At 37.5% G+C, this 23239-nt stretch overlaps 2 protein-coding genes and 1 long non-coding RNA gene across 4 annotated transcripts in view; 1 reads left to right on the top strand and 2 right to left on the bottom strand.

Moving 5' to 3' along the window:
• Positions 1–3815: 3815 nt before the first annotated feature.
• LOC134753229 (uncharacterized) lies at positions 3816–4994 on the top strand. The gene is made up of 2 exons (XR_010128801.1): positions 3816–3913; positions 4794–4994. It is a non-coding gene; the product is annotated as an uncharacterized LOC134753229 (long non-coding RNA).
• A 557-nt stretch (positions 4995–5551) lies between these two features.
• LOC134753236 (uncharacterized) lies at positions 5552–8813 on the bottom strand. Its single transcript, XM_063689038.1, has 2 exons — positions 8704–8813; positions 5552–6644 (listed from the first exon to the last, which is right to left on the bottom strand). Exons 1-2 carry the CDS (start codon positions 8747–8749, stop codon positions 5590–5592), a joined length of 1101 nt encoding a protein of 366 aa, XP_063545108.1. The 5' UTR covers positions 8750–8813; the 3' UTR covers positions 5552–5589.
• Positions 8814–11373: 2560 nt separating this feature from the next.
• LOC134753247 (uncharacterized) overlaps positions 11374–23239 on the bottom strand; it is a 112265-nt gene continuing 100399 nt past the window's right edge. For both annotated transcript variants that reach the window (XM_063689050.1, XM_063689051.1), the window contains 13 exons: positions 22724–22874; positions 22148–22233; positions 20136–20294; positions 19743–19886; positions 18884–19016; positions 18156–18264; positions 17785–17870; positions 17169–17290; positions 16410–16484; positions 15597–15718; positions 14891–15011; positions 14103–14124; positions 11374–13819 (listed from right to left, as the gene is read on the bottom strand). In XM_063689050.1, coding sequence (XP_063545120.1) covers positions 13794–13819; positions 14103–14124; positions 14891–15011; positions 15597–15718; positions 16410–16484; positions 17169–17290; positions 17785–17870; positions 18156–18264; positions 18884–19016; positions 19743–19886; positions 20136–20294; positions 22148–22233; positions 22724–22874 — 1356 coding nt within the window. In that variant the 3' untranslated portion in view covers positions 11374–13793. The remainder of the gene's footprint in view (positions 13820–14102; positions 14125–14890; positions 15012–15596; positions 15719–16409; positions 16485–17168; positions 17291–17784; positions 17871–18155; positions 18265–18883; positions 19017–19742; positions 19887–20135; positions 20295–22147; positions 22234–22723; positions 22875–23239) is intronic.

Here is a 23239-nt window from a genome sequence, read left to right as displayed (position 1 = left end):
GATGGCGCTTACGCCATTATAAACGATGCTCCTTAATAAATACAATGCCGCGCGACGCTGTGCGGCGTAAGCGCCATCGACTATAAGGTCCCTTTTCATAGAAAATGCCCCAAATTAGGGTTTATAGCCCTTAACTATGGGTTCTCCACAGGAGAGTATACGTGATTGATGTGTATGACCTCATTCCTTTTTAGTGTAGATATTTGTGAATAAGGTTTGTTATCGTAAATGTTGCTAGAGTGAAGTTTGTAAATGAATAAATAAGATTTTATCGAAAACGTTTTGTTTTTCTTTGCACCAATGCCCTCGGGTTATCCTATAGATAGGTTAGGTTAGGTTAGGTTTGTTTTATGGCAATCCTGAAAAGTTACGCGTTTCTGAGAAAAACCAAATTATGACTAATGATAATATGACAATCATTACATTATGACTTTCAGTCTTTCAATAATTATGTCAAACAATAGAACCCAGTTTTTCCACGTGGATCTTTAAATAGTTATTTGTTATACAAGGGTGCAAAGTTGTATTTTACCCGCGAGTGTGGAATTGAAACACGAGCAAGCGAAAGGATTCTATAGTTGAAACAAGAGCGAAGCGAGTGGTTCTAAAATAGAATCCTGAGCGTAGCGAGTGTTTCAACACACGAGAATTAAAATACATTTTCCCCTCACTAGCTCGGAAAGCCGTCTATTATCCTTTAAAACAAGCGGGGAAAAACGCATTTTATCCACTAGTGGGGAAAGTAATTTGACCTTGGATGGAGCGTGTTTAAGTAGCTTGACAGATAACAAAACGTAACACGCTCATAATAATGGTTCGTTCGATATTAATTATCATTAAATAAATGGTTTGAGAATCTAATAAAAAATACCAAATTTAGCTTTATTTAATAATTTTAAGTCATAAACCTTAAAATTCCATTAGAAACGTTAGATTTTTTAAAATGATGTTAAATATAATTCTGAACGCACAAGTTGAGTCGATGCAATTTCAAAACGCATCGTTGACATTTCATACGTCAGAACAGAAATGTCAACATTGTCAACAAAATTTTTACTGTTCTTCTCACCGACTCACGTAAAAATCAGAATTTATAGTGTTTTCTGTTATAATATCGTAAAAAAATTAGTGATTCCAGTGATGAAGATGATCTAACGCCTGTGGATGTTGCACTTTCCTCGCTATAGTGAGGGGAAAAGTTTTGTGTTACACACGGGTGCAAATGTATTTTACTTCTCGTGTGTTGAAACACTCGCTACGCTTAGGATTCTATTTTAGAACCACTCGCTTCGCTCGTGGTTCAACTATAGAATCCTTTCGCTTGCTCATGTTTCAATTCCACACTCGCGGGTAAAATACAACTTTGCACCCTTGTATAACAAATAACTATTGCACCCGTGTGTAACACAAAACTTTTCCCCTCACAATCGCGAGGAAAGTGCAACATCCACAGGCGTTAGATCATCTTCATCAGTGGAATCACTTATTTTTGTACGATATTATAACAGAAAACTGGAAATTCTGATTTTTACGTGAGTCGGTGAGAAGTGTTTTTAAGTAAAAATTTTGTTGACAATGTTGACATTTCTGTTCTGACGTATGAAATGTCAACGATGCGTTTTGAAATTGCGTCGACTCAACTTGTGCGTTCAGAATTATATTTAACATCACTATAAAAAATCTAACGTTTCTTATGGAATTTTAAGGTTTATGACTTAAAATTATTAAATAAAGCTAAATTTGGTATTTTTTATTAGATTCTCAAACCATTTATTTAATGATAATTAATATCGAAGGAACCATTATTATGAGCGATTTACGTTTTGTTATCTGTCAAGCTACTTAAACACGCTCCATTCAAGGTCAAATTACTTCCCCCACTAGTGGATAAAATGCGTTTTTCCCCGCTTGTTTCAAAGGATAAAAGACAGCTTTCCGAGCTAGTGAGGGGAAAAAATATAAATTAAATCCTGTCGTTTGTTCGTCGACATGACTGTCGTTCGGACAATGACATAATTTTATAAAAATAGTTCATAAAATCCTGACTTAATGGTATTTAATCCTTTTCCAGGCCGCACCAATCTACCAGGCTTTTCCAAAAAAAAATGTATATTCCCATCCAATTAATCAAGCTTTGATGATTAATTTGAAGACGTCACATTTCCCGAAAGTGCAATCTAATTTGAACCTTAAATCGGAATACTAAAGTTGAAATCCTATTGGCGCGTAACTTGTGGTCGATGTAGTTACTATGCCTGAAAAAGGGTTATCTTATCTTATCTTATCTTATAGTTTCGGGGGCCCTTACGGATACACTTCGACCCATAGGGATCTTTTGTGCAGTTACCCCCTAGGAAAGATCCGTCCGCTACTCAAGAGCCTTCCCCACCATCTCCATATGCCGGATGATGGACCTTATGGGTAGCTTTTTGAATTCCTTTGGTACCAGGTAGCCTGTTCCAAAGTCCTTCATTCTTTGTCTGGCGAGGGCTGAAAAAGGGTTAAGTAACGGCTTAGTATAGGGCTTGTTATGAAAAGGCTTATACTCATAATTACCACAATAAGTCATGTCTGGTACACAAGTCTCCGGCAAGCTCGGTTCTCCATACAAACGTAGTTTAACGCTCTCATTTTAAAACGACTTGCTCTGAAACTGTACTTACAATAGGATAAGGTATAATCTGTCTGTAATTAGTTTATGTAGCTTCAGATACCATAGTTACAAAATACAGCGAACAAGTTTTTCATACAAAACTTGTTTTTGCTCTATTTCGTTTGTTTTATAACCTGGAACTATATAAACTAATTACAGACCTAGATGTACCTCATGTGTCATTGTATGTGCAAAGTTTCATTATAATCCAACACGTGCTTTTAAAACTGAGAACGAAACTCCGTTTGTATGGGAAGGTGAAATTCGGCCGAACTTGCCGGGGACTCTTAACTCTTCTTTGCCATTTTAATTAATACATTTCGTTTCACATACCAACATATCAGCAGTTATTTACTGACCTCATAAATATAGGTATATTGATAGTTTCGCCGTGTTACAGACACATAAAAGCTTGATTAAATATGACTAAGTAGGTATTTTATGTTGTAGACCTACAACCTGTACCTGTACCCCAGAGTTTGTCTGTTTGTAAAAATTTAGAAATACATAATATGTCTGTTTGTAAAAATTTAGAAATACATAATAGATTGTTTGTAAAAATTTAGAAATACATAATAGATATCAGACCAAGGTTTAGGTTTTGGTATAAAAATTATGTTTCGGCAGAAGGTTCGATTTCGGCCAAAAACTGATGAACCTTTCGGCCGCGCCGAAACTGTATTTTCGGTAGTGTCCGACCGAAGAGTTTCGGCATAAAAAACATGTTTGCCGAAGATTTGGTTTCGGCTGAAAATAGATCAAAACCGAACATTCGGTTTCGGCAAAAAGTTCAGTTTCGGTCGGACACTAGTTCTAACTCTAACTGCGTGTGCTATCAAAATCGTTGCAGACTTATCTTGGTCTAACACTATTACTTAACGCGGCCTGCGTTTCACTCGGAAGCGAAATTTGGTCACCTCTCGTGTCTTGAAATCCTCGTAACGCTCTAAGTTTGAATTTTTAACACCTTACAAATTAAAAAAAATGGCGTCGCTGCGCAGTTGCGCCAACGTTGCGTCAATGCTCGGGAGCCACTAGTGTGGGGTCTGAGGGGTAAACAACTTTGTTTCCTTCAAATCGTTTACTTAGACTGCACACACGACTTCAACATTAAAATACTTACCTACGCGTTAAAACAACCAAAGCCGCGTGCTGCAACGTGTATTTGTTTACCTTCTAACAGGGTTTATAAAGCGCGACACGGTATTAAATGTTGTAATAAATAAAACTCCTGCGAAATGAAAGTACGAGCGGTGCTTCGTAAGTATTATTATATATATTTTTGTATTTTTATGCCGAATGGAGAATCAAAATTATTTTATTTGCATATATGGCGGATGTGATATTCAACTAAACTCTATTGCTACAGCTATAAGTTCAAATTTAAACAAATATTTTTTATTACATGCAGTAATTAAGGGGTTAAAAGTATTCAGTCGGTGAACGATATGCAAAAATTATACAAACTAATACGAAAACGTTATCAAAGGGATGACGTTTTGTGTATGGCGCGCAGTTTTAGAATGTTTTAATCTGACTATATCAGGAACTAATTTTGCACGAAGACCTGCTAACAGAAATACTACAATGTTTTTGAAATAAAGAAAAACTGGATAAATTCACTGTATGCTATTATGCTGCGGGAACTCCGGGATTACCAGCAAGCCGCTCTATTAATGAGTTACCAAGACTTACCCGTTGACAGTGAATATATCAGTTTATTAATTCGTGGTATTCTTCACCCAACACTAGCGTCTCCCGAGCGTCTGCGTCTAGTTAACTCTATGGCTGCTGCTCGACGCAAGGTTGGCGCAACTGCGCAGCGACGCCATTATCCATAGCGCTGACTAGACCATGACTAGACGCCGACGCTTAAAAGATGCTTAGTGTGGGGTGGCCCTAAAGTAAGCGCCTAGCGCAAATATGGATATGGTGGTAATAATCGCTGTCAAATCATAAGACTCTGTTGATAGAGCGGCGTAACTGTGTGTGGATTTTCTCATAGATATTTTAAATAAACTGATTAAAAAAAATTAAAACTGAAGGGTGTTTTGAAGCTTAGTTCGTGTAGAAAAACTTATTATTTAATTTTCTGTGTATTTTTAGTTATTTATGATACACAAACAATGTTTACTTACAGTTGTGGTCCTACTTGCCCTGTCTGCTACGTTCTCGGCAGCGCAGTTTTTCTCCTCGCGTCGCTCCATGACATGTGTTAACAACAAATGTCAGTGCGTCGGTGACGGCTGCTAAGCGGCCATTTTGTCTTCAAAACAAGATGGCGGACGGCGTATGATTTAATATGTTTTAATGTAACGATTGGAATACGATTTGTTTTTTAGTTACTTGTTTTTATTTTAACCGTTTAAAAGACAAGGTAACATGATTTTAGGTATTGTTAACCTTGAACTATACCACGATCGACGAGATCCTTATCAAGGTTTGTACTAAGAAAAGAATGACTTCAATATAAAAAACCATGTACCAGATGACTGTTATGGTAGGTTAATATAGGTACCTAATACATCATATTACAAAAATACTTTCTATAATGTTATATACAAGTTGGCTAAAAAGTAAGTGCATTTCCGTTGCCAGGGATATTTTGGGATTATACTGAGCAAATTCTACTATGGAACCAACCACGAAATCGGAAAAAAAATGTACATAGAAAATGGACCAGCTAAAATGTATGAAACAGCCAAATTTTTTTTCGCGATTTCGGGGTAATAGTCTCAAAGTAAAAGTTGCTCAGTATAATCCCAAAACCTCTCTGGCGACGGGAATGCACTTATTTTTTACCCATCACGCTTTATATCCTGAGAGCATGGGGACTTTGTATAGACAAGCGGTAACGTGACGTCGTCCCTTTCGTCTTAAGTTACTTGCTAATTAATAAATAAAAAAACCAAGGTATTTATTTCGTTTATCACTTATTACCATGTACGATACTTCTTGTTTGAGCCATACGAGTTCATCCCAACTTTCCAGTAAGTGTCTAAGTTGTGTATCATTCCGTTATCCCACTTGTAACGCTTGGGTAAAAAGTGTGGCAGTCTATCCTGTCTCCTATTACTTTTAAATCCTCGACCTGTCCTGAAATCAGGTCTTTGTAATCTAGTACCTTGTAAATACATATATTTAGCGTCTAGATGTTTAACAGATGATTCTCGTTCTGTATATTCATTTGAGCTTTCATCAGATTTTGCCGTCTGTTCTTTGTTTTCAACGGTAGCGTCTGTATCTTCATCAAAATTCGAATGTTCAGATTTACTTGGTTTATCATCAGACTCATAAGGTTTTTCGTAAGATTCATAAGGTTCTTCGTAAGACTCATTTGGTTGTTCGTCAGATTCATTTGCTTTATCATCAGATTCATCTGAATATGCTTCTCTCGATTGGTCTTCAGATTCTAAACTTTTTTTAAATACTTTTTTACGTTCATTATCAACAATCATAAAGCGAGACTTTTGTCTTTCAACTGGTGTCTCGTTTTCACTTGAACTTGATGAAGATATATATTTCGCTCTTTCTATAACCAAGTGTTGCGCGTAGTTATTATAATCTTTTTCTTTATTATTTAGAGCTTTTTTAGATTTTTTCACTGCGTTACGTCTGGACCTATGTCTTTTGCATGCTCTAGATGGGTTACCGAAACCGAAATTACAATCGTTGCGTTTCTCGTAGTACGCATTATGCGTATTTTGATTAATAAAGTTATTTAACTTATGTAAAAATTCTTGAATACCATTGCGCAAATTGCGTTTTGATAATCGTTTTTTATACCCGTTTTCGTTCTTTATTAGTTTTGCTATTAATGCCTTTATTGCATTTGGTTTTCTTATTTTTTTCAGTTTTCCTTGCGTTACAAGATTTTTTAACCAATTGATAATACTCGAATGAGAGTTTAGTGTTTTGTTACGGTTAATATCTTGACTGTTTTTATAGGAATCTTTTATGACATTCCGGCATTCAACTGTTATAAAATAAACTGCAAAATAAAATACGTTTCTGCATAAAGGGGCCCACTGACTATCAGTCCGCCGGACGATATCGGCCTGTCAGTTGTTCGGAACTGTCAAATTTTTGTTCTAACTGACAGGCCGATATCGTCCGGCGGACTGATAGTCAGTGGGCTCCTTAAGTGTAAGGTCAACGGGGATAAATGCGTCACTTGGGATAAATGCGTCTATTATATACAAAATACAAATACAAATGATTTTTTTTATTTATTTTAGATATCATCTATTCTAAACGGAACATTTTAGAACTTTTGCAACCATCATGTACGAAGTATGGTCACCGAACTTTTAATGTAGACGGCTTTAACAGCTTTATAATATGTTGCGTTTTATCAAAGATAGATATAACTCCGTAATAGATGGTTACAGTCTAAGGAAAAAACGTGCCTCGAAAATCAAGAAAATTTGATTCTCGTTCAGAGGGCGCCACTAGTTTTGGCTTACTGTCGTATAGATGGCGTTGACGGTTTCATTTGTTATTTAACAATTTTAACGCATATCAGTGAAAGAACATGGGTCAAAATCATCAAAATAATTAATGCAAATAAAAAAAATCATTTATCCATATTTAAATACATTTTATCGTATTTTTATAAATCTTCATTTTTAGTTTTAAAGTGTGTCGACAGATGGCAGTGAGTTTACTGGGGTTACAAAATTTACTATGACAGTACCGCTCTAGTATAAGTTACTCTATGGTTTTATCCTGGGTTATTAATCCTGGTTGACTAGTGTTAATGTTTAATTTTTTTAACGCCAAAGATACTTAGACTCGTGAAAATCTGTGCAAAATTATCAACGCAAATGATTTTTGGATATTTCAAAAACAGGTATTTACTATGGGGATTCTAGGTAAGAACTAAACATTTTATTTCGCTTAATTAATAAAATAAAACCTTTGACGAAAGCGGACGACCGCGCGAATTAGCCTTTCCATACAAACGTACCTAGTTCTTATTTTCCTCTTTGGATATTAACATTATTGAAAATATTTTGACACTATTTCAAGTACACATAACTTTGGGAACAAACCAAATTGTTTTATTAAATATTTTGATTTTTTAAGTAGTCACACTACTATATATAAATTATAAACTGAAAGTCATATATTAAAGAAAAAGTGACGAAGGCCGGATACGAACCAAAGAGGTGCAAGCGCGTACTACTTGCCCTTAGAGTTGGTCAAAGACGCCTAGTCTTAGTAAGATGGCATATAGTCGATAAATTGGGACCGGTTCCGCCGTGGCGGGGTGGCCTAGGGGTTCAAGGCGTTAGCCCGGATTGCTAGACGCCGGTTCGAATCCGGCCTTCACCACTGGAGGGCTTCGTCACTTTTTCTTTAATATGACATCTATTTCAGTTTACTATTTGATGTACATCAACGACAGCTATTGATTATTTTCGTTTTTAGGGTTCCGTACCCAAAGGGTAAAAACGGGACCCTATTACTAAGACTCCGCTGTCCGTCTGTCTGTCACCAGGCTGTATCTCATGAACCGTTATAGCTAGACAGTTAAAATTTTCACAGATGATGTATTTCTGTTACCGCTACAACAACAAATACTAAAAACAAAATAATATAAATATTTAAATGGGGCTCCCATACAACAAACGTGATTTTTTTGCTGTTTTTTTTTCGTAATGGTACGGAACCATTCGTGCGCGAGTCCGACTCGCACTTGGCCGGTTTTTTTAATTATTATAGGAATTAGGAGCATTTAAACATTAGTATAGAATTAAATTTTCGCTCCTAATTCTTATAATAATAAAATAATCGAAAAAAGTTAAACGAAGAGGTATACCTATGGTTAATATACATCAAAATTATGTAAAAATATTTTACATAATGTCAATATCCATAGAGGAAAATGGGGACTACGTTTGTATGGAGAAGCGTTCTTCCCCTTTCCCCTTAAGTGGCACTTTATTTTTATACCACGTCGGTGGCAATCAAGCATACGGCCCGCCTGATGGTAAGCAGTTACCGTAGCCTATGGACGCCTGCAACACCAGAGATATTACACTTACCAGCGAGTACACATATCACAACGATATGTGTCCTTAAGCTTTGCATCGTAGTGAACGAAACAACTCATGTTTACCTGCCACGGTAGCTGCACCTATTAATTGCTTTTCAATTGCCATGACCGAAATATTATCATCATACCATAGAGTAACTTATAATTCACTGCCATCTGCCGACACACTTTAAAACTAAAAATGAAGATTTATAAAAATACGATAAAATGTATTTAAATATGGATAAATGATTTTTTTATTTGCATTAATTATTTTTATGATTTTGAGTCAAAATCATAAATCAGTCAAAATTTTTGACCCATGTTCTTTCACTGATATGCGTTAAAATTGTTAAATAACAAACGAAACCGTCAACGCCATCTATACGACAGTAGGCCAAAGCTAGTAGCGCCCTCTGAACGAGAATCAAATTTTCTTGATTTTCGAGGCACATTTTTTCCTTAGACTGTATCCATCTATTACGGAGTTATATCTATCTTTGATCATACGAAGAGAGTACCATGTTTGTAAGTGTATAAATAAATCATATATTATGAATTGGGTTTCTCTCACTTAGAACTAGCATTTTCACATCACTAGCCGTCTGTTAAAATATTAGAAGCTTTTTTTAGGGTTCCGTACCCAAAGGGTAAAAACGGGAGCCTATTACTAAGACTTCGCTGTCCGTCTGTCTGTCACCAGACCGAGTCTCATGAACCGTGATAGCTACAGTTGAAATTTTCACAGATGATGTATTTCTGTTGCCGCTATAAGTGCTATAACAACAAATACTAAAAAGTACGGAACACTCGGTGCGCGAGTCCGACTCGCACTTGGCCGGTTTTTAGCATTAGAAAGGGTTAAAAATCTTGACGTGTCCTTTACCTAATTAAAACACTTTTGAAAAAAAGTCATAGCAAATATGTACCAATTAAAGCATATTACCTACCTATGATAATTTACATTCGTTTGGTTTCATAAATAATAGTTATTATTTATTTTAAGTTTAAAGTTTTTAAAATTACATGTTCGAAGCATTAAAATAATAAAATATCTTACTGCAACGTACCTACCGTGAAATTGTTTAGAAATGGTACATTAATAATGCTTTGTAACTATACACTAATAAAAACTGAATATACCTAGTCGGCTCATAAGTTCTGTCATATACATAGTATCAAATAAAATCAAAAGTTTAAGTTTATTCCGTATAATTTGTACAGCGTTTGAAAGCTTATAAACTAGAGAATCTAAATGTATAACATTTATTCAAAATGACCGCCATAATTATCTACACAGGCTTGAAGTCTTCGTGGCCACGTGGATTCACGCACCACTTTCATGTCGATATTGGCCACTGCCGTAGCAAGAGATTTTTTCAGCGAGTCTAGATTTGCATGAGGTTTTGAGCACACCTTTTCCTCTAAATACTGCCATATTTTATAGTCTAAAGGATTAAGATCTGGGCTAGAGGAGGGCCAATCTTCATGCCGTATAAAGTCGATTTTATTGGAGGCGAGCCAGGCTTGTGTATTAGACTTTGCCTTATGGGCTGGAGCAGAGTCCTGCTGGAAAACCCAATGCTGGTTTAGAAACATCGTATGGGATAGTGGTTTCACAATATTAGTCAACACCGTGTCTTGGTACACTTTGGCACTAGTTTTTACTCCTTTCTCACAAAAATGCATACTAGTGACGCCCGCATAAGAAACTCCCAGCCAAACCATCACAGATGAAGGGTGATGACCTCTTTGAATACGGGGAATGCTATTAGACGCTTCTTTACTATTGCGAGCGTACACTCTATCATTTTGTTTATTACAGTTTTCTTCTATGTCAAAAATTTTCTCGTCCGAAAACAGTATACAACGGTGCTTATTTTTAGCGTACTTCTTCAATAAAGCTTTAGATCTTTTAAGCCTTAAAGCTTTAAGCCGACCATTGAGAAGATGGCCAGTTTTTCGTTTATAAGCACGAAGTCTCAGGTCTTGATTAAGCACTCTTTTCACCGTGTTTTTGCTCAAACCCATCTGGAGGGCCATAACTTTTTGTTTCCTAGCGGGATTTCTGGCAATGCGTGCCCTAATTGCTTGTACAACCGCTGGAGTCCTAGCTGTACGCGGACGACCGCTTCTTTTCTTGTCATTTAAACTAGAGACCTCACTGTATCTTTCTATGGTACGATACACAAATCTTAGAGAATTTTAAATTTTCAAGTAGCTTAAAAATTTTAGTCGGCGAGTGACCACAACGATATAGTGCAATTATTGCGGTACGGCTATCTTTAAGCGTCCACTCCATGTTGAAGAAAACAGAAAATTGCAAAATTATACTACTCAAATATTTAATAAAGATTCGAAATTCAAATGCAGAACGGTTTTTGTTTTAGGAGTTCCAAATTTAAATTTTAAAGGCCAGTGACAGAACTTATGAGCCGACTAGGTAAGTAAAAACACGGAAAAAACATAGTTATACTGGTAATTAATGTGAAACGCATGTCAGATACTGTGGATACTATGCATACTTCCTTATTTCAGATAATTCTGAAAAGTCCCAATATGGTATTATATTAATACATCAAAGGTCCATTTTTGGAATTTTCCGACATTTTGCATTACCCCAATATAACTTATCTTTTACTACTATGGCAAGATTTAAAGAGTAATTAATAAAAAAATGTTATTTACTAAAATATAAACTTTATTTCATAATAATAATTGTTAGTAGGGACACAATGAATTGCATTGTAGCTACATGCTTGTATATATACAACACATTTAGGGGCTCCATTTTTTCTTGCACAATTTAAAAAAAAAACCTAATCAAAAAGCTTCTCCTCTTCCTCCAAATGTGAGGCAGCAATATGTACTTATTAAAAACAAATCTGTTTTCTAACGCTATGTACACTCTGTTTTTATATCCCAGAATCTAAAAAGACAAACTTTTAGTGTCTGGGGTACAAAAATATAGTTTAATTGTGTACACACATAAATAAATAAATAACCGAACAAAATCAAATAGAAAACCTAGTCTTTAAAAGCATGGAGCTCCTTTTATATCGTTCGAAAACATGTCAATTTAACAAACATCATCTTCCTCGCGTTGTCCCGGCATTTTGCCACGGCTTATGAGAGCCTGGGGTCCGCTTGGCAACTAATCCCACTAGTTTTTATGAAAGCGACTGCCATCTGACCTTCCAACCCAGAGGGGAAACTAGGTTTTATTGGGATTAGTCCGGTTTCCTCACGATGTTTTCCTTCACCGAAAAACTCATATTTGTACGAGCCGGGGTTTGAACCCGCTAGGCCACCAGCGAATTTTACAAACATTACTGTTAAAATATTTCTGGTTATATATTTTATTATGCTGCTAACTTGTAGTGCCTTATTATGGTTCGGGTGTCGTCATTCACATATCATTAGGTAATATTTCAAACAAATATTTGTACAAAAATTATTTCAGTTTACAATCTTATGACAACCTTTATTTTTTAACCCGAATTATTGGCTAAAATTAATGTTAAACGAAAACGAGATAGTCTAAAAGTATGCCACAGCACCAATGATATTTTTTAAGAATCTAATTCACATGAATAGGGATGTTGACTGTAAGGTGCCTTCGGGTGATTCCGAATGCTTCAGACTGGCGGGAAATTCCGAAAATGGACTATAATATGGAATTATAAGTGATTTTCGGAATTACCTGAATGCACCTTAGTTCATACCATACAAGAAATATAACAAGAAAATTATTGAAATAATAGTTTTTCAGGAGAATTTCTTTGACAAAAATAAATTTGAAATACAGGGCAGAGACATGACCGTTTAGATTTCTTTTTTTTTATATAATCCTCCATAGCGGAAATAATAAGTGGATTTGACTTTTAATCAACATTTCCATTTGAACCAGCGGAGACATTTGTTATTATAAAAATAATAATATTTTTCCCTTTTTTAACAATTATTTTACTAATCACAATTTTGTATCCAAATACAAATAAGTAATATATTTTTAATGAAATTATTTGAGCGCGAATACATGTTTTTGACCTCGATGTTATTCTGTTTTTATGTGTACTTATATTATTAAATTGTAACACCAGTAAGTGTCTAGTACATAATATCATTTAAATGTCTTATATTTATATCAAAAACTTATGCTTGACACTGTATAAGCAACTTAAATAAAAATAAGATATCTGTGAAGTGTGGGGGAACTAAAAGGTTATCCCTTGATGACGCGCGCACGACGTGGCAAAAATTAATACTTTCGTGGGACGAAATAGTTATGTTTGACATCTGTCAACTGTCAAATGACTAATATATTAGCTGCCAGACGAGAACCGCTGTCGTACACATGCTTTTAAAATCGATTATGTACGCTTTAGAGCAAATATAATGGGTTGATTCAAGTATGTATATTTAAATAAAGGATTAATTGGGTGTAAAACCATTTGTCCCCAGTCCCCACCGGGCACAGATGGGGAAAAGGCGCTCCATATAAATCATTCCTTATTGCAATGATCCCTTTATTGATGTGTTGCAATTTGGTGACCACGGATGCCAAATTTATTTCGTAAATAATTTTAAACTGGAAATTAAAATTGAAAAAAAAAAAGTTGGTGTGATCATGAAGTATTACTATTAAGCCCATTATATCTACGAGGTCGTGTCTCGTTTTATTTATAAGTATTCGTACAATTATTATTATTTATTTTTATTGCATTAAGTATTTGCATTTGCGAACCTCAAAGAAAGAGTGTTCATGTCCAAAGACAATCCAAACCCTATTTATTGTAGTTATAGAATCACTATTCAGTATCTATAAAGTAAAATAACAATGTTCGTTTTTTAGCATAATAGAGATAACTCCACAGAAGTGACTATTCGATCCTAAATCTGGCATTTTATACGGTAAATAATTAAAAAAAAATAAGCTGTATTAAGTTGTTATATGCTTAAAGTGCCCGATAAAACCCTTCCTGTTAACTTCTTACAGAGTTTTTTCAAATGCTAAAAAAGTATAAGGTTGGAAAATGTTGCTTTTTTTAGTATTGCTATTATCATAAACAAGTATTATGAACACTACTGAAGTTATAGCTACGGCAGTCGACTGGTAGATGCATCTGAAATATATTTAAATAAATATTTACACACAATCTTATACGAATAGACATAAAGTAAACTAGAATACTGACTCTATAGTGTATTTCTTTATGTATTTCACAAAATGTAAACCCACAGCAAGGTATTTTAATGGGCAAGAATATTCTTAAAGTCAATTAATTTAACTCGACGTGTCGAAACTTAGGTAATTTTAAGTATACATTATACGCGGTGGAGTCCCGTTTGAATACTGGCATAGATGCTTATTATAATATTTAAATCATTATTGTTTTTAGTTCTTACCTGTTGTCATGATCCTTTCACCCTGAAAACAAATATATTTTTTAGTTAAGAATCTCTCAGTTAAGCAGTTAAATGGAAATAAAATCGAAGAACATTCAATGGTTTGAAAATAATTCTAGTGTTGCTTAAATGATCTGTTAATTTTTATAGCTCTATTTTAGCATTAGAAAAAGGAAACAATCTTGACGTGTATTTTTATTCAAAAACGCTTTTTGAAATTAAGTCACAGCAAATATGTAACAATTATTTAGCAAACTTAAAAATGTAGATTTACAATATTTACATCAAATCATAAATTATTATATTAAAGATTATATTGGCTTAATTAGTAAGTTACAATTTTTTTCAAGAGATTTTTAATATGAAGAATTGAAGGAAAATATCGTGAGGAAACCGGGTTAATCCAAATAAAAACAGAGTTATCAGATATCAGACATTTAAGAATGTGTTTTGTGTTTACTGTATCAGTTATTTAAAGTGAATAAGGTGGCACGCGTTTTGCAATACATATAATCTGAAGGGGCCACAAGGAGCCCACTGATTATCAGTCCGCCGGACGATATCGGCCTGTCAGTTAGAACAAAAGTTTGACAGTTCCGAACAACTGACAGGCCGTTATCGTTCGGCGGACTGGTCAGTGGGCCCCTTTAGTTAGGTATTACGAGAAATACCTGTAAAATTTATTAAACAAGTTATTATAGGTACTCTAACCGGCCATCATAGTGGTCCTCTACACCTACACATAAACAGGGTGTCGTGTATACAGGGTGTATGTGTAATGTACTCACACCGGCAACTATAGTGGTTCTCTGAACAGTCATGCTCTGCTGTGGGACGGTGACGTCAGGCTGGATCCCCATGGAGTCGTAGATCTCGCGCAGTATGAGAAGCATCACATCTTCTGATTCCCTACACAGTGAGAATATAATTTTTTAAATTATTTTCAAGGTAGGATAAAATACTCAGGGACAGTGACAAAGCATAATATAGTGTTAGTGATTTTTTGTTAGATGATTTTAATGATTAATGGCCTTACGTCACAACATAGTGATACAATGATGATGTATATGGGACCTGTACTTATGTACATATACCTATGTTGGACAAATAAATGCTTTTGACTGGCATTGAACCGCACCTTTTTACTGGGAATGTCAACACTACTACTTCGAAAAAAGTGGCAGGTGCTCATCATTGATGCGATGCCAAAAATATGACAGTATATATGAATATGTTTCATTGTATATCTATTGGGGTATAATAATAAAAAAAACTGTTGTAAATGGGCCCTCCAGACCAGCGCAGCAGTTGGTGATGCGCACCTTATGTTCTATTTCTTTGCTTTTGTTGTCTGTACATGGATTGGATGTAGATGGATTGGCCACTATACAACCAAACCAATTGCAAATTGTTGCTCAATAAATTGTCATTTTAGTATCAGCGATATCAAAACAAACATTACTTGTCTATTAAATTGAATAAATATGAACTGACCAATAGCAAACGTGGCTGCTCATCGCGAATATGTACTCGTTGATCATCTCGAACGGTGCTTCTTGTAGGACATAATCTATTCGCCGGCCGTTGTTGAGGCGGCCCAGCATCTCGCCCGGGGTCTGAAACAACAGGTTATACTGTTCACTAACCCGGGATTACCCGTTAAACCTGGAGTTACCACGGTCAACAGTACAATTTGACACTGGGTTAACGGTTTAACCAGTTAACAGTTTGATTTTTTTTTTATGGGCCTTAAAAAATAGGTACTCAATGGGGTTGGCAACTGTCAAAGGTTTGCAGAGATGGCGCCATCACAGCTTGCCCCGTTTTCTATGAGATTTGGCTTAAAGGGCTGGCATCCAGGGCATTAAAAAAAAACAAAAATTTGACACAATTCTAGGGTTTGACAGGGCAAGCTATGCTAGCGGCATCTGCTAATTATTTCGACCGGCCAACCCCATTATGGACGTTCCGCCACTGGTTCACTGGCGCGTTCTGAGGCAGATACCGCAAGACAACCAAATACTAAACGCATTATGTAATCATGCCACATCAAAGTTAATTTTTAACAAGCTGTAACGTCTGCGAACAATAAGCATCTGCGTCTGGCCGTTTAAGAAGTGTAACGCTCTTATGGTAGATGTCGCTAGGGTCCCCTAGTGACAAGAAGAAAGTGTAGTGGGAAGATTTGCTGACTATGGATGAGGTCTTGGTGGCTCAGTTGGCAGAGCGCTGGAGTATCGATCCAGAGGCCGTGAGTTCAAGTCTCACCCAAGGCAGTAATTCTTCCACTTTTAAATTTATTCATACCACATCAGCCTGGAGAGGTTCATCCTTCGAACTCTCTACCTCTAGTTGCTCTTTTTCCATCTCTTCTTCAACAACCTGAAATAATTGAAAGATGTAATGGAATGTCATATATTGAAAACAAGTGGTGTGATTAACTCCCAGGACTTCAGAAGTTTAACACCTAAACACAAATAAAAAAATCTTTGCGGATTTCCATCACACAATGGTCCAAAATACAATAAGGACCTTTTTATTTATAATTGCAACAGAAATTCTGACAAAATTGTCCTTTTCTGATGGAAACCTTTTACGGAAAGGGTCAAGGCTACAGTATGGGGTTCTTCAAAAAAGGAGTGTACAGGTTTTTAAAGGGTCGGCAACGCGCGTGTAATGTCTCTGATGTTGCAGGTGTCCATAGGCTACGGTGACTGCTTACCATCAGGCGGGCCGTAAGCTTGTTTGCCACCGACGTGGCATTAAAAAAAACCTTCTGGAGGACCACGTGCTTTTGATGGACTCTACTAGTCTATGCTTCGTCTGATACTCAAGCCTTGGAGGCCCAACTTTGGGAGGTATCATAGGAACTTTAGGAACATACTTTCTCGAGCTCATGGTCTGGCGGGACGATCGAAGGCCATACGCTTGAAGTCTACTACTCGAGCCTTAGAGGCTCAAATTTAGGAACATACCTTCTCGAATCTCCTAAAGTTGGAGCCTCCGAAGGTGGAGAAACAGCTCATGCCTTGGAGGCTCAACATGGAAGACATCATAGGAACATACCTTCTCGAGCTGGTGGTCCGGCGGGGCGGCGGAAGACCACATGGAGGACCACGTGCTTTTGATGGACTCCACTAGTTTCTGCTTCAAGTCCGCCCCCACTCGGGCCATGGTATCTTTCAACTCTGGAAAGCAAAAGTTGTTTTTGTGTTTGAAAGGGCCCATTTACACATTGGTTAGTGGTTGGTGTGGTCAGTATAAACTCGGACTAATGTGTAAACAGGCCCTAATGCATCCTAATTATTCCTGCTTGTGACGTACTATTAAATGAGACACAGAAAAAACTGTGTCCCCAGATTTTCATACAAATTTTGGGTGTCAGTTTTGTAACGGTCCATACAAAATGTGTGAAAATGCGTTACAAAACTGAGACTTGTTTGGGGATACATTATTTTTCTTTTTAAATCGATAGTCCTCGTGATTCTGAGTAAAAATAACCCATGAGTTGATGGATTTTCGAAAAAAAGTTAATGGTACACTTTTAAGTGAAAATGCACATAATCAGTTCCTATGTCAAGCACTTTTATGAACAAAAAAAAACTGTAATTATTATATTTGGATCAACTAAGGAAATTGACACCAGACCAATTGAACTTTTAAGAAATGTCTAATTTCTTACCTAAATGCATTCGTTTTCTTCCCTTGTGGTGCGGTATTAGCGAAGGCTTTACATCTTGGAGCGCGGGGTTCACCAAAGGCTCAAGCCTAAAAATAATAAAACAAAATATTTTATTTTATTTTAATAATTTTTTTTGGCCTATTGACTTACACAGACTTGGCGAAGAAAAAAAGGAAGGGTTAGCACTATATGATGTTCATATCGTGTGTTAAAATTAGAAAACCAAACGAGTCTGCTCTTAGGCGTTCTCTTCATACTGATTATTTATATAATTACAAAAAATTATTGGTTAAAATGCCTCTCAAGACGTTTTTTATTTTATTATATTTTTCTGCAAATCGAATAAATGTTTAAAAAATGTCGTAAATTACCTGTAAGCTATGGGGTCGTAGGGGTGAAAGATATTAAAGAAGTTGCGACACGTGGGCAGGTGGAACTCGCTGCCTAACATGTCCACACCACGGATGCACTCGAATATGGCTGCAACAAAGAAATAAATTGTATTGTATTGTATTGTATCATTTATTTCAGACAAGCAGTCCATATTATATACATAACTTAATTACAAACATCATTAAAAATAGATAACTTAATAAACTAATCACAAATTCATTAAAACAACACACACTAAGTCAAATAAATAAAGAAGGTTTGGATTGTATTACAGCATAAGCCCAACAAAAGTTAGAAAAAAACGTTACAATTTGGTGCCGTGACCAGGATACACCGATTAATTGCATTTTTTTCTATTAAAATATTTAGCCGAGCTGATCACTTACGCGCACATACTCACTAGAATTATTTCCGTACTATGGCGTCCGCCCTGTGGTATGAACTATAAGTGTAAGGCTTCAAAAACCAGCGGGCCGTGCAGAGTTGCGCCGAGAACCCAAGAAATATGAGTATGTTCTTCTCACTCCAAGCCTTGCTGTATCGAGGGTGTAATGCCAATAGGGCTCCCAAGGGCGTACAGCGCTAAAGGGTCGAAGTATAGAGCGGGTTTTGCATCGTGGGATTGTTGGCTACCGTTCCGCTGATGTATGTCTTCTCACTCCCAGCCTTGCTGTATTGAGGTTGATGTATGAAGGGTGTAACTCACCAATAGGGCTTCCGAGGGCGTAAAGCGCCAAAGGCTCGAAGCATAGAGTGGGGTATTGCATCGTGGGATTGTTGGCTACCGTTCCTCTGATGTATGTCTTCTCGCTGCGAGGCTTTACAGGATTCCGTGGGATCTGAAACAACAGTACTTTTAAAGAAAATTGTATTGATCTATACAGGTAGAGAAAAATAAAAGATGTCTGTTTTCTTTACGCGATGGGAAGGATTTTATTTTTGCCCTATCTATTTTGATGAATCATGTGTAAATGATTGTAAAAGGGGAAGAGGCTCCTTTACAAAAAAATCATTAGTCAGGTTAAAGTTTTGAAAAAGTATTACTTTTTTTTTCTAATAAGACGGAACGGCGGAGAAGGTAGATGCGTTTAATTTGAGATATTTTCGTATGTTTCGTTCTAATATTCTTTAAAATTGATTGACCGAAATAGTAGTACATACCGGTATTACCGGTTGATTACATAGTAGATCGTATAATATGACGCTGCCTAGATAATGTCCACCGAGAGAGACGCGCCCCTTGAAGTCTGGGTTGCGAGACATGAACAGAGTGTAGACACGGTTTAGCTCGCATATGGTGTTCAGTACTTACTGGTTGGTTGCACAGCAGATCGTATAATATGACGTTGCCGAAGGAGACGCGCCCCTTGAAGTCCGTGTTGCGAGACATGAACAGGTGTAGAACTGTAGATATGGTCCAGCTGACAAATGGTTTCCAGTACTTACCGGTTGGTTACAAAGCAGATCGTATGTTGCCGAGGGAGACGCGCCCCTTGAAGTCCGGGTTGCGAGACATGAACAGAGTGTAGATACGGTTCAGATCACATATGGTTTCCAGTACTTACCGGTTGGTTACACAGCAGATCGTATAATATGACGCTGCCTAGAGAATGTCCGCCGAGGGAGACGCGCCCCTTAAAGTCCGGGTTGCGAGACATGAACAGAGCGTAAATACGGTTCATCTCGCTGCACACGGTGTCTAGGATTACCTGAAAATAAATAAGTTATGTGAGTATAAGCTCCTCGTTATCCAGCGAAACATATCGAGTAACCTTTGACTTAAAAGGCCGGTTTAAGTATATTTGATATAATGTGAGTTGCAGGTATTCCGATAGGTTTTTGGGTGTTTGCGTTTTTTTATAAACGGGGATAATTGTGTCCATTTTATAGCGACCGCAACATGCACTGCCATGACGAGGGGAGACTTGCCCAACAGTGGGATACAATGTTTATCTGACCTGGCAGTAGTGCGGGCTGGTGTAGAAGAGTACGTCGAGTACGGTGTCGTTGGTGAAGCTGCGCAGGCGCGGGATGGAGGCGAGCGTGACGCGCGCGAGGCGGCGGTCCACGCCGCGCGGGCCGGCGTGCAGGGGAGCGTGCCACGAGATGGGGAGCACCTGGAAATATTACACTTTTTAATACAGTTGCTCAAAAAGTGGTACTTTTTGTGGCTGCGTAGCGTGTGAGAAGCTCAATTTCTCGAACTAGTGCTTTTTACTTTTTAGTTCCAAACTATACTTTCGAAACGCAGTTTTTATGTAATTTAGCTTGAGCAGGTACTGGGGCCTCACTCGTTACTCCTCGGTGTCGTTGAGCAACCCGCGCCGGGCCCGCGGCGGCCGCGGCCGGGGCGCGCACGAGTATGAAGGTATCGCGGGCTGCGGCAGCTCAAGTATCGCGGGCTGTATAGGTACTTTTGGTTTTGGTTTGGTTTGGTGGTATGATTCTACTAATGATATATTAATTTATTATTTTTTCGCAATTGTATTAAAAAACGTCGTTTACAACACGTGTGAAATGTCTTTTTACACTAGTTGTAAAATGTACTATTTTCTACTCGTCGACCGTAATGATTTCGTATACCAAACTGTAAGACTACGCGCGCACTGCGGTGCGGCGAGTTGCGGTGCGTTTTTAAAAACGCAAAGGAAAAAAAACCGTGTGTGTCCAGTACGCGCACAGCGGTGACATATCCGCACGTTTTGCCATTCTAGTCCCAACTCAAGTTAAGAACGGACGTTGAAAATGGACTACTACGCTAGGCGACGACATGACCGCACAGTACCGTGTCGCGAGAACAACTGCGTCACTGGATGGCTGCCGGCCGGTGACCGCACGGATTTTATTCCGCAGTGCGCGGATTTATTCAATAGTACATAGGATGCAGAAAATTTGTGCGGCGCCGCACCGCAACCAATCTGCAGCAAACCACAGATTTTAATCCGCATACAGATTATTTTCCGCAATGCGCGCACTTCAAGGAGGTTGCGGAACTTCACAGATTTTGCGGAAAAAAAAACGCACGGCAGAAATCCGCAGTGCGCGCGTAGCCTAATTGGATACCTCATGTGTGGGCTCCCAACTCAAACTATAATATTCATTTCGATACAATAGATTTCGGAATAATAGATGATCACTTCATATATTTTATTTTTTCACGTGTTTATAATATATTTACTGTTATCTTCTGTAGAAAACGTCTAATTTTATTAAGCCCCCTACCCCGCACATGCAAATATATATTTATGTATATTATATGATAAATTTGTATATGTATTTATATTGTTTATTTATGTAGTTTATAAAGGTATTATAGTATATAAATATTACTAGTTTGTATATTGGCGTTAGTATTAGAATTTATATTTAGAATTTTTTTTTTCGCATCGCACTGCACCCACCTTAACAATTTCTGTTTGGCCCAGTGGTTGACTGGTAGAGAATGCCTCAAGGCATTAAGTCCGCCTTTTGTACTTGTTCTTGTGCAATAAAGTTTAAAATAAATAAATAAACGCAAAGGTCTCGCAAAGGGCAATGGAAAGAGCTATGCTCGGGGTTTCTCTGCGTGATAGAGTCAGAAATGAAGATATCTGCAGTAGAACTAGGGTCACCGACATATCTCGCAGAATTGCGAATCTTAAGTGGCAGTGGGCGGGGCACATTGCTCGCAGAACTGATGGCCGGTGGGGCCGGAAGGTTCTGGAGTGGCGTCCGCGTACCGGAAGACGAACTGCCGGTAGGCCTCCAACGAGATGGAGCGACGACCTGGTGAAGGTCGCGGGAATTTCGGCCTATGTCCAGCAGTGGACGTCTATCGGCTGACATGATGATGATGATGATGAATGGTCTTAAGCGCCATGAAGAAACACAATGAGGTTGACAGCGCGCGTCGTGAGTAGCGCGTAGACGTTGCGCCCCCCCCTCCCCCTACACTAAGTACACAATACGTACAGAAAGGTGTTTTGTTTACCTCAACTCTGCCAACAATTCCGTTATCGTAAGAGTTTCTGTAATGGGAATGCAACAGTTGCAGGCTCGTGGCTCGAAAGTCGTCCACTGAAATAAAAGATACAAATAATAAAAAATAAAATTTTATTTATTTATTAAATATCAGGCCAGAAGAAGTTTGGACAGGTGCTGTCGTCCAAAATACTGAACATAATTAAATTTTAAACCTCTTTTTGTATTTTTTTCTTAACCAAAATCATTACTACTACTGAGCGTCGAGGTTTGAACGCTATAATCGAATTAAAACTGTTGTGAGACATACTAACATTAAATAATTTCACGGTTTAGACTCACTTGTTTTAGTCACTCGCGCGACATGTTTCGGAGACGGTACGCAATACACGGTCGTCGTGAACACAGCTCGCACTGTTAGTGCTTCAGAAAGGAGACCTAGGCTCTCCGAAACATGTCGCGCGAGTAACTAAAACAAGTGAGTGTGAAATTACTTATGGTTTGAACGCAATGTAAAAAAAATGAGAAAAATAAGTTAAGTGACCTATTTTTCTCATTTTTGGTATGGACATGTTCCCTTACGTACCAACTTCCTCAACAGCTCTGAACCGCATGTCGCAGGCGGAACCGACGCCGTGACAGAGTAACAGCAGATGGTCTATGCTTGATGGTTCCGAGTCTTCGATCTCTGATTCGTCGATGCCGCGACGAACGACGCGCGGGCGCATGGCGGATTGCTGCAATACAAAAAAAAGAAAACTGACTAAGTAGGGTAGGTATAATTTGACAAACATAAATTGTCAGTCAATGAGAACCAGGAAATTATACTTAACCTTTTCTTTTGGGTGGGTATATTTTGAGAATCAGACTGATCAATTGAAACTTTCCATATAATAAGATTTTGCGAACTCTTTAACGATGCCAAACAGTTTGGTGCAAGCGTCCCTTAAACCTATCATTTTGACTTTTTATGAAGAAATTATTAATTAATTCAATAGTTTACCTTCGTTGGCTTAACTTAGATGCGCGTACATGATGCGGTCTGGATAACAAAAACTGACGATTGACAATAGGGAATATTACGCGAAACGGCGTAGGTGGC

Source organism: Cydia strobilella, chromosome 26, assembly GCF_947568885.1.
Source record: "Cydia strobilella chromosome 26, ilCydStro3.1, whole genome shotgun sequence".
Lineage (NCBI taxonomy): Eukaryota > Metazoa > Arthropoda > Insecta > Lepidoptera > Tortricidae > Cydia > Cydia strobilella.
This window is presented reverse-complemented; position numbering and strand designations above follow the sequence as displayed.